Source organism: Dendrobates tinctorius, unplaced genomic scaffold (genome assembly GCF_039654945.1).
Source record: "Dendrobates tinctorius isolate UK_male_01 unplaced genomic scaffold, ASM3965494v1 ptg000003l, whole genome shotgun sequence".
Taxonomy (NCBI): Eukaryota; Metazoa; Chordata; class Amphibia; order Anura; family Dendrobatidae; genus Dendrobates; species Dendrobates tinctorius.
Genome location: NW_027361671.1, coordinates 50,131,885 through 50,152,188, shown reverse-complemented (window position 1 = coordinate 50,152,188; position 20,304 = coordinate 50,131,885). Strand labels below are relative to the sequence as shown.

At 43.3% G+C, this 20,304-nt stretch overlaps 1 protein-coding gene across 3 annotated transcripts in view; it reads right to left on the bottom strand.

Moving 5' to 3' along the window:
* The window catches only part of APC (APC regulator of WNT signaling pathway), a 199,634-nt gene that overhangs the window by 8,562 nt on the left and 170,768 nt on the right, over positions 1 to 20,304 (bottom strand). For all 3 annotated transcript variants that reach the window (XM_073550956.1, XM_073550871.1, XM_073551037.1), the window contains 8 exons: positions 16,837 to 16,944; positions 4,962 to 5,060; positions 3,350 to 3,728; positions 2,461 to 2,556; positions 2,235 to 2,374; positions 1,728 to 1,805; positions 367 to 483; positions 19 to 233 (listed from right to left, as the gene is read on the bottom strand). In XM_073550956.1, the coding sequence (XP_073407057.1) occupies positions 19 to 233; positions 367 to 483; positions 1,728 to 1,805; positions 2,235 to 2,374; positions 2,461 to 2,556; positions 3,350 to 3,728; positions 4,962 to 5,060; positions 16,837 to 16,944 (1,232 nt within the window). The remainder of the gene's footprint in view (positions 1 to 18; positions 234 to 366; positions 484 to 1,727; positions 1,806 to 2,234; positions 2,375 to 2,460; positions 2,557 to 3,349; positions 3,729 to 4,961; positions 5,061 to 16,836; positions 16,945 to 20,304) is intronic.

Sequence of the window (20,304 nt, the reverse complement as noted above, 5' to 3'; positions counted from 1 at the left end):
CTGGTACTGTAAGCAGACCTGTGGTCTTCATTAGTGGCAATCAGGCTGGATACATTTCGCAGTATTCCTCCTCCACTCTCAATAATGGCCAATGTATTGGTCTGACTTCGGTAAGTTAAGGTGCCAACTAGGAAAGCGAGAGCCCCATCCACCGAACATATGTCTGCTTTATTCTCTGTACAGTGGGCTGACAAGTTCCACAGGGCACTCAGTACACTCTTCAGTGTGGATTCCTAAAAACAAAACACAAAACACTAACATATCACGAGAAGATTAAAAACCTGTATTATTTAGATCTGACAATTCTTTCATTTTAAAGAAATTGGTAGCAAATCATATAAATGCACAGCCCCATTCTTCATTTACCTTCTTAACATCCAGGGCACATTCTGTCAATGCTTTAACACTGCCAACTTCACGCAAAGTCTTCTTACTGTTGACATCGGCTCTCCAAGAAAGATTTCTGAGCACACTTGCTATTACCTGCGACAAATATTATCGAGTTAAATACTGCTCCTTTTTGGTGTAAGTCGTTAATATTGCGGTCTTATTTTCTGAGGGATTTACTCAATTGACCTGCTAACTTCCATTTTGGTCAAGCAGATCTCTGCCCTAGGTTTAACTGTATCATATGATTTACTTCAACTACATGACCAAAATAGCAGTATAAACCTAGCAATAATCAAGGAAACCCTTAAGAATTAAAGTGAATTTTATCTCCAGCTTTAATTAAAGGAGTCTTCTGGGATTTTTCTTCTTTTTTTTTTTTTTTAAATTGTGCCAAAAGACATTGTCCTAAATAAAGAAATTCCCGTTACTTACCCTTATCAGGTCAGGTGACGGATGGCATTACTGTGGAGCAGCAGTCCTGGAAAGGGAAAGGATTTAAACAGGTTGTCCACTATAACGTTCATGACCTATGGTTAGGAGAAATCATCAATGTCTGATTGATGGGGTTCAACATCCTACACCCCTGTCGATAAGCTGTTCTTGGTGCCGGTGGCTGACAGTGCTCCGTTACAGAGCTGTTATGTCTACGGCACATCCACCCCCTATTAAAATCAATAGGGGCGGATGTGCAGTACACGGTCACAATCTCCGTAACTGAACACTTTCAGCCACCGGTACCGAGAACAGCTGATCGACAGGGGTGTAGGATGTTGAACCCCACTGATCAGACATTGATGACTTATCCTAACGATAGGTCATCAACGTTAAAGTAGAGGACAACCTGTTTAAATCCTTTCCAGGACTGCATCTCCCCAAGATCTGGCTAGTACCAGGACAGCCATCCGTCACATAACCGCTGTAGCTAACCACTGGCCTCAGCTGTGATGTTTGCATATTTGGCTCCTGACTGTTGAGGCCAGGGTTTAGCTAATGTATGAGACATCATCACTTTGGTGAGAGGTGGATTTAAGGAGTAAATAATTTTTTTTTTTGAACAATACTTAATATTGGGCACAATTAAAAACATTCTTCAAAAAACTCTCTAATATTTGAGGCCTAGGAAAATAGTTTCACACACTGAAGTCTATGCAGTGGTCCTCAGTGGACTGCGGGGTCTATGGAGGGACAGATCAATATTCTAACCACTACAAAGTCACTGCATTTTTAATTGAAGTACATTGCAGAACGCACCATGTCCTATATGACGCCTGAAGATGTTTTGTCTGCACTGTCATAATAATGTTTTTTTCATAGTGATTTATATACTGCAAGCTCACCTGCTGCAAGTCTTCACTTTCAGCTTTCAACTGGGCTACAAGGGCTCGCATACAGCTTTTCATTGAACACAGAGTAGCCTGAAGAGCAAACAAATGTGTTACAACCATACACATCTAATTATGAGAAAAAGGGTTTGCTCTGCAAATGGCCAAATAAGGCTGCGTGCACACGCTGCGGATTTTTCCCCGTGGATCCGCAGGTAAAGTGACCTGCGGTTTTGCCAGCTGTTTTCCCCTGCGGTTTGAGACCTGGACAATGGAACAGGTGTCAAACCGCAGCGGAATCCGAAGAATTGACATGCTGCTGATTTAAAACCGCAGCAAAACCGCACGGAAAAATCCGCAGCATGTGCACTGCGGATTTGAAATCCCATTGGCTAACATAGTACTATACACTGCGGAACTGCTGCGGATCCGCAGGACCAAATCTGCTGCTGATCCGCAGCAGAATCCGCAGCTTGTGCACATACCCTAAAACTGCAAAAAAAACAGGTAAATTATAATCACCTTATTGGCTACATCGCCAAATGTCAAGTTGGTCAAAGCCATTCCAGCATACCGCCGCAAAGTAACACTATAGTGGTCATTAATAAGTCCATACATTTCACAGTCAACCTGCAATAGCTCAGCAATCGCCTGCAATCCTCCTGTAACAGAAAACATTGACATCTTAGTAATCACACTACTCCACTCGAATTTGTAGGTTAGATCTGGTAGCACATCCTTATCTTACCGAGTTCATTCATTGCATGTCTATGTTCTTCATCAAAAGAGAGTTTCATCAGCACACACACGGCAGGACAGATCTGATGCTCCACCGGGGCGGGCACTGAAAACCAGGATGGCAATATGGGTGAACAATTGTTTGCCACACAAGTAGGGTTACACACAACCTAGGTATGCAAATTTGTCTGATTTTAATGGAGGTTCTCATGTCAAATACAGAACCTTTAAAAAAAAGGTTTCACTCGCAATCATATGCACTATGAACCAATTACGGTACATACATCGGTGACTTATATAAAAAAATACGTCTTTTAGTTCAGAGATTGAAGAATCGCTTTTATTTCCAATCTCACAAAACTGATGCATGTATTATATGCAGTTGGCAGATGGACCGTATGTATAAAAAAGTATGGAAAGAAACAAAAAGAAAGGGGGCAGTCTATATAGCTAGTCACACATAGTGAGCGCTCACACTGGGTGTCGGTCTTCATGCCAGGGTACTAAACAACTGATCTCCCAGAGTTCACATAGATGACAGCAAACAATTTCTCAAGTGTGCTCCCCAACCGATCAGATTTTGATGATCTGTCCTAAGAATAGGCTATCAATATAAAAGTCCTGGACGACACCTTTAAATGTGGAAGATTCAGGGAAGATAAAGATGGAGTCTGGGCATAGTGAGGCCAGATATGCACAGACAAAAAGCAACCGGCTACACTTCTGCTAGTGCAAGTGTCCACAGAGGAGAGCGCTCCAGCTGTATAAGAAAGTTATCACCTAGCTTGTGGATGGGAATAACCCTTTCAGTGCTAACACGGATTACTCCTTTCGAAAAGACACATGTCCCACCATTAATCTGTGGCATAACAATACATTTGATTTAAATTCGGTCTCACTTGGGTTTTTGTCCTGGTCCATTCCTTGTTCGTGTGCCTCCTGCCATTCCCAACATGTTTCACAATAGGCTCGGATTTGTTCAAGGAGATGCAGGACCCGGATTTCCCTCCGTCCCCTCTTGTCATCTGGCTGGGAGTGAATGATATTGTGCAGAGCTGCGCTCGCTCGGGCACGTGCTTCTTTACTACCACGGGAGTTTCCCAGCAACACCGAATCTTTATCGTTTCCATGCAGTAACTGGATGAGTAGAGGCAGACATCCAGACTGACGCATGGCAATACAACTGTCTTGGGAGCTGGACATGGCTAGCAGAGTACGAGACATGTCGTCCTTGTCATGAGTACCAAGCATTGATAGAAGAGAATATACCATTTCCACCTATGAATAGATTTTTTTTATAAGGTTAAGTTATATCTACAAAAGTCATACATTAATTAAAACATAAAAAGAAAAAAGGCAATAGAGAGAAGGAGAGCAGAATGTGTCATCATCCTGGCCTCATATCAATCTTATCAAAGCAGTTACTGCGGATGATGTAGTACATAAAGCTCTCACATAGGGCATCAGTGCCCAATTATAGTGATGTGCCTATGGGTACACCCAGGCTTCACACAGACTAGTGATCACATCAAGAATGGAGTCTCCAGATAAACCCTAGAAGAGCTCCACAGTTCTGACATCTTGGGGCTTTGGATGGTTTATTTCTCAGGAGTTAAATGCCCACTGATCAGCTACATGGAAGCCAACTGGTAGTCGATTAATAGCCTGTTTAGGAAAAATCAATAATGATTAACTGTTCTCTATGCATAAAACATCACATTCTCGGCAGAACATCACCTGTTTTTACAGAGGAGGATGTGCTGCTGAGAACAATGATTTTAAAGAATTTTATTCATTGGGTGTTTGCTGGCCAAGTTAGACAGGCCCCTCATTGGGAAATGAACGCTCGTTCCCAATTACTGCTCTGTCTAAATGGTCCCAAGTTTTGCTTTTCTCTTTATTCTGCATAGTATGTATGCTTGTTTCTACTATCTGGAAATGATCTATTGCGAAATATTATCTTTTAAACATTTCTATTATTTTGCTACATACTGTTTAGAGCTCTTCACGCTGGCGTATTATCCATATCTGCCTGTTATCATAACCAAAATGTAACAGAATTGAATCTAAGTGAAGCCAACCAATGGTACAAGAAAGCCACTAAACTCAATTTGTAACAGTCAGTGATAAGCAGTCATAAAGGAGCGCTTAGGAAGCAACCCAGGGGCCGACAAGGATGTCAGTTCTCCACCGCAGCTCCAGCCGAAAACCTCCAATGGAGGATAGTAGCAATGAGAAAATGGAAAAGGGTCTTAGGAGCGCAGGAAAGAGACTCAGACAAGAGATGGTCGCTTTCCTGTGCTCCTAAGACCGTTTTTCATTTTCTCATAACTAAACTCAATTTGGGTATTTACGGCCGATTCCCACAAGAATTTCTAATTTCGCTTGAGCAATGCTTTCCTCGAAGACTGTAGACGAGCCCGCAGAACTTCCACCGTGCTTGTCTTCAGTCTTGGAGTAGAGCAGTCACTGACTACAGAGACCACATTCAGTGTTACATTGTCCATTTACCTTGGTACCAAGATGGCTGGTCAGTCTTCGAGGAACGGAGTAGGTACTGTTTGAGCTCATAACACTGGCAGTCTCATGATCCCCACGAGTTGCTGTGCCCTATAACAAAGAACACAAGTGCTCTAGTTCCAGCAGATGCCACCTTTTCTTAGAAACCTCAAGATGAACTAAAGTATTTTAGTAAACTAGATTATCAGCAGCACACAAGCAGTGTACCATAAGGAAAGAGACAATTGCTTTTATTTCACTACACAGATGTTTCAGGAATAAAAACCCCCATACACAATAGATAGAACTCAGCTGAACGAAGGTTCAGCTGACAAACATCCTTCCGGACTTCTCCATACACAGGAGCACCGACTCTGCCGAGCACTACTGTGTTCTGGATGAGCGAGCCTCTGTCAGAATCCTCTGGCGGTGGATTTCACCAAGAACAAAGAGATTGGCAGTCCGAAATCAGACATGATGTTGGGATATTCCTCTCTGTCGAGGGAGAGTTGGGAAGCCCCCATACACATTAGACTGTCAGATGTTTGGGCTGCCGTTAGTCTACTGTGCATGGGGCCTACAGTACTTTCACACATAATGAATATGCTGTGGTTCTACATCTACATTTGCGATTAAAGTAACAGCGCAAAGCTCATCACTAGGATATTCCATAACTTAATTATAGCCACAAGGCACGGCTTACAATACGGACAATGAGGGAATGCAGTGATGGTGTAACACTACAACTACATCTAAGGGTATGTGCACATGTTGCGGATTCTGATGCAGATCCGCAGCGGATTTGGACCAGCAGCTCCGCAGCAGAACTGCAAGTGATGTACAGTAACATTTTATCCTATTAAAGAAAAAAAAAACACAGTGCACATGCTGCGGATTTTTCCACGTAGATTTGCTGCGGATTCAAAACTGCAGCATGTCACTTCTTTTGTGCAAATCCGCAGCGTTTTGAGACCTGCTCCATTATAGGAATCCCCAGGTCTCAAAACGCAGGGGAAATCCGCACAAAAACTGCAGTAAATCCGCCGGAAATCTGCACTAAATGCGCAGGTAAAACGGAAGTCATTTTACCTGCGGGTTTAGCAAAAACACAGCAGAATCTGCAATGTGTGCACATACCCTTATTCTCCCCTTGCCCAAATGCACTCAGCCATCGGGCCATGCTGCTGCTCCCAGCAAAATCAGGTAGCTGGGGTCTGCTGTACAGGGGAAACCAGTGAAGAAGGCCCAGCGCTACATTAGGACTGCGTTCCCTTCATTCAGTGACACTATGGGAAAACCCTTTTAAATTATCAAAAAGCAAATATTCATATGGATAATGGTTGTAGTGTTATATGGTATTAAAGGGGGGAAACCATTTCTAAAATGTCAGTTATTAAAAAAAGCTTATACTCCCCTCCCACTCACGTCACAGTTTCATGTAATGCGAGTGCTGCAGTCACTTAGTGTCCCCTAACAAAAGTATTGATAAACAGATCGATGATTGGCTGCAGCGTTCACGCGCCATAATATCATGTGAGTGCTGGGAGACCAGATGAGGGCATCATTGGAATGGCGTCCATGCGGGAGGGGACCATAAGCTTTTCTTGTTTTACTTGGGGGTCTCGGGCATTTAAAAAGGGGCTGTCCAAGTAGTGGACAACCCCTTTAAGAGGGCTCTCAACCTAAAATAAATACTGAACTCATCTGAAGCATCGGGAGTTCCTAAAGACAGGCTTATTACATCTAATTAATCGCAGCTAGTGTTGAGCATTCCGATACCGCAAGTATCGGGTATCGGCCGATACTTGCTGTATCGGAATTCCGATACCGACTTCCGATATTTTTTCAATATCGGAAGTCGGCATCGGAATCGGAAGTTCAGTTGATTGACAGCCTGACGTCATCATGATGCGCGGTGTGTGCGCATCATGATGCGCCGTCATTTCGGGCCTTCCGGGGGTCTCTGCCGGCCTGCCGGGGGGCTGTGCCGGCCTGCCGGGGGGCTGTGTGGACTGCCCGGGGTCTGTACCGGCCTGCCGGGGGGCTGTGCCGGCCTGCCGGTGGTCTGTGCACCCTGTGGGGGTCTGTACCGGCCTGCCGGTGGTCTGTGCACCCTGTGGGGGTCTGTACCGGCCTGCCGGGGGGCTGTGCTGATGTCCGGGGGTCTGTGCAAGCATCGTCCGATGGGACTACAAGTCCCATCTGGCGATGCCTGCTACCATGACAGTGATTGACACATTAGCCAATGATGGGACAGTAGTAGTCCCATCATCCGGCTAATGTGTTAAATGTTAAAAAAAAAAAAAAAAAAAAAATACTACATACATACTACATGCATGCTACATACATACTACATGCTACATACATACTACATACATACCACATACATACTACATACATACCACATACATAACACATATATACTACATGCATGCTACATACTATATACTACATGCATGCTACATACATACTACATGCTACATATATACTACATATATACTACATACATACATACTACATATATACTACATGCTACATACATACTACATGCTACATACATACTACATGCTACATACATACTACATATATACTACATACATACTACATACATACTACATGCATGCTACATACATACTACATGCTACATACATACCACATACATACTACATGCTACATACATACTACATATATACTACATGCATGCTACATACATACTACATGCTACATACATACTACATGCTACATACATACTACATGCTACATACATACTACATATATACTACATGCATGCTACATACATACTGCATGCTACATGCATGCTACATACATACTACATGCTACATACATACCACATATATACTACATACATACTACATACAATACATTCATACAATACATACATAGACATACAGTACATATAACATAGAGTAACATACTTACCAATACTTGTCACATTGTTCCCCAAAGCCATTGTCTTTTACGGAATAAATATTAACATAACAAACCACAATAATACTCACCCACGATCCGAAGCAGTCCACGAGTGTGTCCCACGACGATCTTGGGTAGAGAACTGCAGCATCAGCTGTTGCTGCCGTTCTCTACGGGCTGCAGGAATCCAATGACGGAAGGTAGGTATCCTTCCGCACTGTATTCCTCCGCCACTTAAAAAAAAAAAAAGTCCCTAGTCTCACTTTATGCCATTGCTGTGTGGGTAGTATATATGTGGTATGTATGTAGCATGTAGTATGTATGTAGCATGCATGTAGTATGTATGTAGTATATATGTAGTATGTATGTAGCATGTAGTATGTATGTAGCATATATGTAGTATGTATGTAGCATGTAGTATATATGTAGTATATATGTAGCATGTAGTATGTATGTGGTATGTATGTAGCATGTAGTATGTATGTAGCATGCAGTATGTATGTAGTATATATGTAGTATGTATGTAGCATGTAGTATATATGTAGTATGCATGTTGCATGCATGTAGTATATATGTAGCATGCAGTATGTATGTAGTATATATGTAGTATGTATGTTGCATGTAGTATATATGTAGCATGCAGTATGTATGTAGTATATATGTAGTATGTATGTTGCATGCATGTAGTATATATGTAGTATGCATGTTGCATGCATGTAGTATATATGTAGTATGTATGTTGCATGTAGTATATATGTAGTATGAATGTAGCATGTATGTAGTATGTAGTATGAATGTAGCATGTATGTAGTATGTAGTATGCATGTTGTATGTATGTAGTATGTATGTAGCATGTATGTAGCATGTATGTAGCATGTAATTTTTTTTTTTTTTTTTTACATTCAACACATTAGCCGGATGATGGGACTACTACTGTCCCATCATTGGCTAATGTGTCAATCACTGTCATGGTAGCAGGAATCGCCCGATGGGACTTGTAGTCCCATCGGACGATGCCTGCACAGACCCCCGAAGCCTGCACAGCCCCCCGGAGCCTGCACAGCCCCCCGGAAGGCCGGCACAGCCCCCCGGAAGGCCGGCACAGCCCCCCGGAAGGCCGGCACAGCCCCCCGGAAGGCCGGCACAGACCACCGGAGCCTGCACAGACCCCCTGGCAGGCCGGCACAGCCCCCCGAAAGGCCCGTACAGACCCCAGAGAGGCTGTACAAGGGAAAAACAGGATTTTTCTTATTCCGATACCGGAAGTCCCATAGACTTGAATGGGACTTCCGGTATCGGAATCGGCGATACCGATACTTTTTTTTAAAGATCGGCCGATCCATTCCGATCCGATACTTTGAAGTATCGGACGGTATCGCTCAACTCTAATCGCAGCACAATAAACGCTGGTACATTTAAAAAAATGTAACAGAAGTGATTTTCTACTATCCTATATTATAAAGCCAGAAATGTGTCAGATGCTTTTATTACTACAGTGCCTACAAGTAGTATTCAACCCCCTGCAGATTTAGCAGGTTTGATAAGATGCAAATAAGTTAGAGCCTTCAAACTTCACACAAGAGCAGGATTTATTAGCAGATGCATAAATCTTACAAACCAAAAAGTTATGTTGCTCAGTTAAATTTTAATACATTTTAAACATAAAAGTGTGGGTCAATTATTATTCAACCCCTAGGTTTAATATTTTGTGGAATAACCCTTGTTTGCAATTACAGCTAATAATCGTCTTTTAGAAGACCTGATCAGGCCGGCACAGGTCTCTGGAGTTATCTTGGCCCACTCCTCCATGCAGATCTTCTCCAAGTTATCTAGGTTCTTTGGGTGTCTCATGTGGACTTTAATCTTGAGCTCCTTCCACAAGTTTTCAATTGGGTTAAGGTCAGGAGACTGACTAGGCCACTCCAACACCTTGATTTTTTGCCTCTTGAACCAGGCCTTGGTTTTCTTGGCTGTGTGCTTTGGGTCGTTGTCTTGTTGGAAGATGAAATGACGACCCATCTTAAGATCCTTGATGGAGGAGCGGAGTTTCTTGGCCAAAATCTCCAGGTAGGCCGTGCTATCCATCTTCCCATGGATGCGGACCAGATGGCCAGGCCCCTTGGCTGAGAAACAGCCCCACAGCATGATGCTGCCACCACCATGCTTGACTGTAGGGATGGTATTCTTTGGAGACTGGATGGCACTGCATACGACCCCAACGTCACGTGTGTGGTTGGCACCAAAGATCTCGATCTTGGTCTCATCAGACCAGAGAACCTTGAACCAGTCTGTCTCAGAGTCCTCCAAGTGATCATGAGCAAACTGTAGACGAGCCTTGACATGACGCTTTGAAAGTAAAGGTACCTTACGGGCTCGTCTGGAATGGAGACCATTGCGGTGGAGTACGTTACTTATGGTATTGACTGAAACCAATGTCCCCACTGCCATGAGATCTTCCCGGAGCTCCTTCCTTGTTGTCCTTGGGTTAGCCTTGACTCTTCAGACAAGCCTGGCCTCGGCACGGGAGGAAACTTTCAAAGGTTGTCCAGGCCGTGGAAGGCTAACAGTAGTTCCATAAGCCTTCCACTTCCGGATGATGCTCCCAACAGTGGAGACAGGTAGGCCCAACTCCTTGGAAAGGGTTTTGTACCCCTTGCCAGCCTTGTGACCCTCCACGATCTTGTCTCTGATGGCCTTGGAATGCTCCTTTGTTTTTCCCATGTTGACCATGTATGAGTGCTGTTCACAAGTTTGGGGAGGGTCTTAAATAGTCAGAAAAGGCTGGAAAAAGAGAGAATTAATCCAAACATGTGAAGCTCATTGTTCTTTGTGCCTGAAATACTTCTTAATACTTTAGGGGAACCAAACAGAATTCTGGTGGTTTGAGGGGTTGAATAATAAATGACCCTCTGAATAAACTTTTCACAATTTAAAAAAAAATTAAACAAAGAAATAGCATTCTTTTTTGCTGCAGTGCATTTCACACTTCCAGGCTGATCTACAGTCCAAATGTCACAATGCCAAGTTAATTCCGAATGTGTAAACCTGCTAAATCTGCAGGGGGTTGAATACTACTTGTAGGCACTGTATATGACCACTGGGAATCACGCAGCTTTATGAAGCAGCTCACCTCTCCATTTTTAATCATACGTTTAAAGAGGTGGCGTTTACTTGTTGGAGCCTCTGTACCCATCCAAATAGTAAAAAAAAAAGCATATATGGCCGCATGCTCTGTCATGTAGCAAGCCACTAATCACTGTCAGCACACAATGGGACCAATCTGTGCAGAACGAGACTTCCTTCTCGGGAGACAGGATGAGATATGGTGATCACTTACCAGATGATTGGTGAACGATCAAGTGAAAAACTTTTGAGAAGAGAAATCCAATATTCACATAGTCTCAAAAAATCATTAAGAGTATGTATTGGTTAGCATCAACTTCAAAGCTACACTTATTAAGGCACCGAGCAAAAAGAGCACCGAAACCGAGGGAGCGCCTTTTGTTTCTTCTCACAAGGCACAGCGACATAAAATACTCACTGGTCCAGAAATACAGAAGCATACGGCTCAGTCTCAGGGGCATGAAGGGATTACTGCTCGAGCCATTAAGTCAGGCAGTGATTAACCTTCTCCAACCCTTGCAGCACTCACGGACCAGAAGATTCCCCAGATGGCCCATGAAAGGCCCTGTGCTCCAGCCAGTAGCCATCTGGCATGAAAACACTATGCAAATACACAGTGTATATGAGAACGCAGAAATACACAACATGTCTAAAATCTCTGAAATAAGAAATCACGTGAAGCCGCATAAGAGGGCCCTTTCTCCGGAAGTATCTGCATATTCAGACATTGGAGCGTCCAAGTACGCAACAATCAATAGGCGTCTCAGGAACAGTTGTATGCATTAGATATATATTATACATATATTTACAAAACCAGCTGGTTATTACAAGATATAAGGCCTATTACACTAATACCTAGGCCTTTCATATTATCTTCATTAAGAAGTTATTTGTCAGGGCAGAGAAAAAGAAACAACATTTCTACCACCAAGTTCAGAGGCCACATGGTCCTCGGAGGGTCAGCCACGGATTATACAAGCAGGACAATTAGTTTCCAGTTTTGCTTCATCAAGTTTTGGAAGTTGAGCGGTTAAAATGATGCAAAAGAAATTTTTGCATAAACATTAACAAAATATCATAAGACTCAATCAATACACTGCGTCTTCTACCTTCTGTAAAGTAGTACTCCTGCTAATTGTGCACCTATAATGCTAAGCACCTGCACTATACTGTGTGAACATGTAATTATGAGGAGGTCACTCATGTTCTATCCATTCTGACAGCCAGTCTAAGAAGTCATTCAGAAGTCCAATTATCATGTACGAGTGCCATCCCTGGTTTTTACGGATAGCACTCATACCTGTCCATTCAACGTCTCATTTATTCCTTGGAATGAATGGTTCACAGAAAATGTTGGAGACCTGTCCGATTTTGATATGGGGGTCAGATTAAAATCAGCAATGCAAGTCAACGGGTTTGTGAAAAAAAGCTGACTGCACTCAGATGACATCAGAGTACGGTCCAATTTTCACACACAGAATGGAGAAGATTAAGGTTTTTTTTTTTTTAATTTCTCCACAGGGTAGAAAAATCAGATGACACTCATAACACACTCTGATCAGAATTATCGGTCTGATTTTCTTGTACATGGAAAAATCCTAAGTCTGAGTGAGGCCTAATACTTTCTCTGCAGTGAATAAAAGTAGTCAGATATACTGAGAACTAGAGGATTTACTTCTTCACCTATTAAATCCCCCAATTTGTGCTTTATGTAAGATTGCAGTAACGTAGTAAGCAAGTGCTTGCAATTAGATGAAGTGGTAAACCTTCCTTGAATCGCATTCTGTGGGTTGTGTGAAGAATTTGTAGAGAGATGTAGCTTTAGCCCGTCTCCTCTGCCTTCTGCTTGTAAGAGGCACAGTGGGAAACCCTGCAGTGTGAGTCAGCAGACCAAGTCATTGGCTCCCATAAGATGGGACACAGAGCAAGTCCAGTGTAATCAGTGACCACTAGTGATGAGCGAGAATACTTGTTACTCGAGATTTCCCAAGCATGCTCGGGTGATCGCCGAGTATATGGATGTGCTCGGAGATGTAGTTTGTGTCGCCGTAGCTGCATGATTTGCAGCTGCTAGCCAGCCTGAATACATGTGTGGAATTCCTAACAAACAGGCAATCCCCACATGTATTCAGGCTGTCTAGCAGCCACAAACTAAATCTCCGAACACATCAAAATACTCGGAGATCATCCGAGCATGCTCGGGAAATCTCAAGTAACAAGTATACTCGCTCATCACTAGTGACCACTCATCTGAAAAAACAGAAGCATTATAGGAAATGCATCTTGTCAGGAGGATTGCGCACAGTAACCTACAGACAGTGTCAGGTCGACGCCGTTATACTGATTACAATGATACCTGGTGATGAAATCTGTCTTGTGGTTATTTAATCTTTATTTTCAGTATTGAGGTAATGATATGCTCCGGGGCGGCCTGTGGGGGTCTTCATGTGGTGCTCTGATTAGGCATTCACCGGTATGACTTCTGACAGGTCACTGATCCCTCACTGACCTACCCCCTAGTTTACATAATGAGTAATATATATATATATATATATATATATATATATATATATATATATCTGGAAGAAAAAAAAACCGCCTGCGATGCATCCTGATCGCATATGTACTGTGTTTGTAATTTCTTTGCAGATCTCCTGATTTCATTTTTATAGCGCCATTTATTCCATGGCGCCTTACATGTGAAAAAGGGGCATACATAGACAACTACAATAAACATGAGCAATACAAGACAAACAGAAGGACAGAAGGGGAGAGGACCCTGCCCGTGAGGGCTCAATATTCCTAGGAGAAAAAAAAACAGTTTGAAAATGGCGCCGACCACGCCATCTTGCGATCAGAGAGATAGTTTCTCCTCCAAGATGGCAACACCAGCGCCTGACAGTAGGAGCTATCGGATCAGTGACCCGTCATAAGCCATACAAGTGAATATCTAATCAGAGCACCACATGAAGACCCCCCACAAGCCGCCCCGGGGCAGGAGCATATCATTACCTCAAAACTGAAAATAAAGATTACCCAACAACCACAAGACGGATTTCATCAACCAAGATATCATTGTAATCAGTATAACAGCGCCGGCCTGACACTGCCTGTAGGTTGCTCTGCACAATCCTGTGGATAGGTTCCCTTTAAGGAAACGATCAGAGAGAAAAAAAGGAGCCAATATGACAGAATACCTAGCACATAAGCTAAACAAGTACACACAAGAGCCCTTACACCAAAATACCACAACCTGTAGCTCTCCAGCTGTGGTGAAACTACATTTTAAAGCAGCATTACAGTATTTTTATTTTGCCTGTAACATGCCGATAGCCTATAATTATAGTGGCCCTGTCCCCAGGTGTTAGACTACAAACTACATACATTATTAAACAGCAGTCAGGCTATGTGCACACAGAGTTTTTTGGCTCTGTGGATTTTGTAGCGAAAACCGCAGATAAATCCACAGGACTAAAGTCCTGCGGTTTTACACCTCATAATGGATGAGGTGTGAAACTACAGCGTTTCTGCACTAAAGAATTGACATGCTGCGGATTGTATACCGCAGCAGAATCCGCACCGTGTGCACATACCCTTAGACTCAAATCTCCGGCCACCTGACCTGACTGACAGCTCCTCAGTGTCCCTCCTGTTGCTGAAGTCCCACACTGGACAGTACAAGCTGCAGCTGTCAGTCATGCTGGGGGTGGTTGCGGGGGGTGATATTTAATACATTTGGACTCATAAAATGCTAATTTTTACATCAGGATCAAGCAGCCATTCTGACTAAGCAAGCCATTAAACAATTTATACAGTCTGTATTGTGAAGTACCGGGGGCACACAAGCTACTGACTACTCCCAGCCTACCCCAACAACTGGGCAATGCAGGAGGATATGCCAGAAGTTGTAGCTTCACAACAGCTAAAATGCTGTGGATTGTTGGCTCCCTGCTCTGTAAAGTTCTTTAAGAATAGCCAAAGCAGCAATATACAGGTAACAAAAAAAAAAAATTACTGGTGATCTAAAAAATACCTTCCTACCAGATCTGACATAAACAGGGGACAGACCCCAAAGCATCTTGGACTGGGCAGTTGCAGAGTTAATGTGTTTTGCAAAAACAATAATATGCATTTTGGGTCAGATTCAAACAGATTTCTTTTGGCATTTTACACGTGGCCTCAGCTTAGCCGGGTGCAAACACAGCTGACAAATTCATCAAAGTAAACACAAAAACAGTGGCAGAAAGTACAACAGATGTACTCCCATCACTGACTAGAGTACACAGCTTGCAGTAGTGCATGGCAGCTGGAAGATGAGCCAAATTAATTAAGAGGGATGCTCCCCTAAGTGAATTTAGAGCATCTTACGCTAGCACTGTACTAATCCAGGAGTATTACTTTGCCAGTATTGGCACCACCAGGTACCCAGTCACCAATTATTCTGGGGGACCCCATCACATACTAGATTTCCCTGAAGTAGCTGTATAATACAAATTATATGGCCCCTGCCAATGCTCGGAGCTGATGGCAGTTTCATGCTGCCCAAAAACTGCAGTCAGCTGATTGTTGGGACTGAATGAAAGTTGGTGGAACAGTTGTTAGATCGTCTATCAAAAAAAGCCATCTACTGTAGAAATTGTATTTCCCATTATAGTCTATACACTTCTGCAGTGAAAATAATAAAACTGAATTAAATCTTAAACAAGGACTCAAGCAAATCTCCTAAAAAGTATATCAAGAATTCACATGATGCTTTTTCCCCCATACATACCATAAGCAAGTTCCCCACTAAAATAAATTGAAAACTTATTTAAAGAGAATTAGACGTGCTTCTTGACAGGGACTTTGGTGCAGGATCTTTAGGGTACATGCACACAGGGCATTTCCGCAGTGAATATGCCACCCCAAAAGCCGCAGTCCGTGGGGTGAAATCAGGGGTATATACACCGCACTGGTCATTTCACGTTGTGAATATTCTCCGCAGCTTGTGTACGAGATTTCTAAAAATCTTATGCAAAATAATAAAACTGGGCAAAAACAAGGAAAATCCTGACCGTAAATCTCCCGTTTTTTCACCCTGTGGGATAACAAGCAAAGTAAACAGTGATATTTTTATGAATGTAATGCAGCTAATCTACAATACAAGACATCCATGCTAATGGTATATGATAGGTCCCTGATTGGGTCTCAGACGTGAACGTCCACACGTCCATTAATAAAATACATCTGTAGCTTAAACCTTCATCCAGGACCATGAATATCAGTGACCCCTCTTACCCTGTTTTTACAATAATCCATTCTTGCAGACGGGTGGCCTTGCGTCTTACTCCTTATGTCGCCGTGCTGCTCTGCTTACTAATAATTTTAACCCAAAACTGCAGCGACGCCGAGAATGTTTCTTTTGTGATGCGAAGAATTAGAAGAAATACTAAGGGCAGAGAGAATAAACGGCACGTGTCACCGGTGCCAACCTCTGGCCCCATGACATCCTTAATCAGGACTAACATTATCTGGCCTGTTAGTCGTCATCGTACTTTAAGAAAGGAAAACTAATGCCTGCAGTCTTCCCGAACAAAGAAAGCGCTCAGCATTGTGGCTGTAATACACAGAGACCTGACAGCGCAGCACTCCCAACTCCGACACAAAGGTGCTGGTGGCAGGTGTCACGCTGATTCTAGGTCTCCTCTCGGCCATGGCTTACAAAGCCCCTGCTGAACGCTGCCCTGACTGCGCAGATACTCAAAGCTTCATCAGATACAGCACATGCCGCCATAGCAGACTAATAACACACATGGAAATAATGGAAGACTCAGTCATGCCCATTTTCCTTCACCTGGCCATTTCCAGCAGTGCTGCTCGTGGCGACGTCTGGAGTCCCTTGTCCATCCACAGGCTTCTCCGCATCCCGGCCTCCAGCTTCATGCTTGCTCTGCGGCGGCCTCTGGAAGAGCGAACAGGAGTTACATCGTGACCACCACAACAAAGCAATCCTCACAACTCGCAGACTGTCCGAGCAGGCCGGGGACCAGGTCACTGCTGGTCAGGACCCTCCTGGACTGAGCTCTGCAGCATCCTACAGATGGGAGACGAGGATTAGCGGTGCACCGAGACGTGTGCCGGCTGGGGATTACAGCCCTGCTAGACAAAGGATGTGCTGGGAGACATGGGAAACCATCCTCCACCAGCTGAGCGCTAGCACAAGCAGGGGGATAGTGAGCCCGCTCCCAGCACCGGCTCTGCTGCACCGTCACATGACCTCATGCACCCACAAGTGTTGCAGGCAGCGAGGCGGCCGATTGTCAGAGCATCCTCCAGAATGACATTACTAGACTGAGCGGAGAGCTGACGAATAACAATCAGACAGGATGGAGACGGCTGTGATAATCCAATAACCTGCCCTGTAAGTTACAAGGTGGGCTCAATAATGTGGAGTGGGATTGTCCCTTAGACTAACAGATGGTTGTGCGGGGTCAGGAGGGCGGCCTCATTATGGGAGCTGAAGGGATGGAGTTTGTCAGCATGAGAGCAATTTGCCCATGGTAGCAATGGCACAGAGGAGGCCCCGACTAATGAGCAGGCATCCATCTGAGGCTCACAGTGCCTCGGAAATACAGAAATGGCTCAGGGGCGGCCAGCATTTTATTTACTTTAATCCATATAGAACTACAAACATGAATTTATATAATTTATTTTTTTTAGCTAAATGGGCCTGGGGGGGGGGGTGGGGGGGGAATCAGAAATTTGTAAAAAAAAAAAAAAAAAAAAAAAAAAATGAGCTTGTGTCATCATTTTCCATGACCCGTAACGTTTTCCATTTTCGATAAATGGGGCACTGTCAGAGCTGACTTTTTTATTGATACCATTTTGGGGCAGACTTGATGCTTTGACTGTCTCCTTATTACATTTTTTTGCAGTGTTGCGGCACCCTAAAAAAAACAATTCAGGCGTTCAGATGTATTTTTTTTGGATTACGCCGCTTACGGATAGGGTTAACTAATTTTATATTTTTTTTATAGATTGGACTTTTACAGACGTAGCGTTAGCAAATGTGTATTTTTTAAGAATTTATCTTTAATGGGGAAAAGGGTTATGGTAATTTGAATAATTATTTTCATTTTTTTACACCTTTTATTTTCCACTTTCAACTGTATCATCTGATCACTTGTAATATACACAAAAATACTAGAGTGCTGATGGGCAGGGCAAATATCACGGTGTCCTGTGAATGCCAATCATGGGCTGGCTTTCCCAGGAGAAGCATGCAGCCAGGCATGGGGGTCTTCAGCAAACCCCTGGCCGTCATGGTAATCCTTTGAGGCAGAGAGCAGGCATATAATGTATCAGTACGTCATATGTCAGTAAGGGGTTAATGTGGTCTGTGGTCATAAATCAGCTGACAGGAGCCGAGAAAAGACAAAAGTTACAAACTCTCCAGCTTACTGACAGATTCTCAGTTAATTCATTCTGCAGCCAGCAACACAGCGTGCATCACAGAGGCTACAGAAGACAAACAGTGCAACATTTTTAATTCAGTCTAATTGCAAAAAATAATCTTAGCTTAAAATACACACATTTCAGGAAAGAAAATGTACCAAAAAGTAAACAACCACTTTAATTTACATAGATAAGTAAAACAAAAGCATGCCAGATTATTCACACACCCAGTGTGCGGAGGCTGCTGTGCTCACATTACTTTTCCTATCAGTCATATAACCATTAACTGACCTGTCTGCTTCTGTCTGACCCTCCGTTGTCCTCTCCGATAACCTCCTCACACACAGGATGGAGATTGCTTTTGAGTTGCCCTAATTCTCTGGACCTTTCTCCTTTGCTCAATTTAATTCCTAAAAACCTACAGCTCCACGTGACATTGCCCTCCATTGTTTCCTCCCTTGCAGTTGTAGCTCTCGCTGCCCTAGAGAAACAATCACCAAGTAGATTTTCTTACACTATTACATACAAGTTATAGCGCCATACAATGATCACATAATAGCGCCACACACAATGCCACTGAGTGCTGACACATTAGTGCTGTGCCAGCTGCCACTATGTAATGACCAGCTAGATACGCTGCAGAGCACCCAAAAATGCATAAATAAGGCTGCTTTTACACTTGCTTTTTTTAGCGCTGCGCCTCGTGCGCATGCGCATTGCTCCCCTATCTTTAACATGGCGGGCGCATGGTATAGCGCTTGTACGCGTTCATGTGCGTTCTCGTGCGCTGCGCTTTTTCCAGGTGTGTGCCCAGGCGCACCAGACGCAACATGTTGCATTTTTCTGTGCGCCCAACTGCTGCCAAAAACCGCATGCGCACAAAAAAAAAAAAACATTACAGTCCATGGGATCGCACGCGTGCGCTAGTACATGCGCACATATGCGTTTTTAGAGTTAACATGGCGACAAACTGGTTAAATCGCATTCGCAAAAAAACAGCAAATGCATGCAAAATGCTTAATGCGTTTTTTGCATGCGTTTGGAATGTGCACGAGGTGCAGCGCAAAAAAACGCTAGTGTGAAAGTAGCTTAACAGCACCTTTACTAAAATAATCCTGCCACATGTACAGTACCCAGAAAATATAGTCATAGGGGCTTTATTATTTAATAAGGTAGATTTCACTGAACATTTTTCAATTATTTATTAAAAAAGTGCAATAAAAGCAGCAAATAAAACAAGTCTCCCCCTCTCCCGCATCGTGTCATTCAGGGATCATTCACAGGACAGGAAATTATTACTGAAAAAACCTACAAGATCATTTCCTCTACAGGGTGGGCCATGTATATGGATACACCTAAATAAAATGGGAATGGTTGGTGATATCAACTTCCTGTTTGTGGCACATTAGTATATGGGAGGGGGGAAACTTTTCAAGAAGGGTGGTGACCGTGGCGCCATTTTGAAGTCAGCCATTTTGGATCCAACTATATTTTTCAGATGGGAATAGGGTCATGTGACACATCAAACTGGATTGTTAATGCAACCCTCTTCTCCCACTCTTGACACACTGATAGCAACACCGCAGAAGAAATGCTTGCACAGGCTTCCAGTCAGGGCTGTGGAGTCGGAGTCGTGGAGTCGGAGTCGGTGCTCATTTTGGTGGAGTCGGAGTCGGAGTCGGTATAAAATGGACCGACTCCGACTCCTAAAATATATAATAAATTGGGTACAGTAATTCAATGCAGGATGTGCTGAATATTTTTTCATAGGAGTTTGGGAAAGTTATGAAATGTCCTATAAATGGCTGTTCTATTCCTGATCTAAGGCTACATTCACACACAGCGTTTTTCCTGTGTTTTTTGAGGA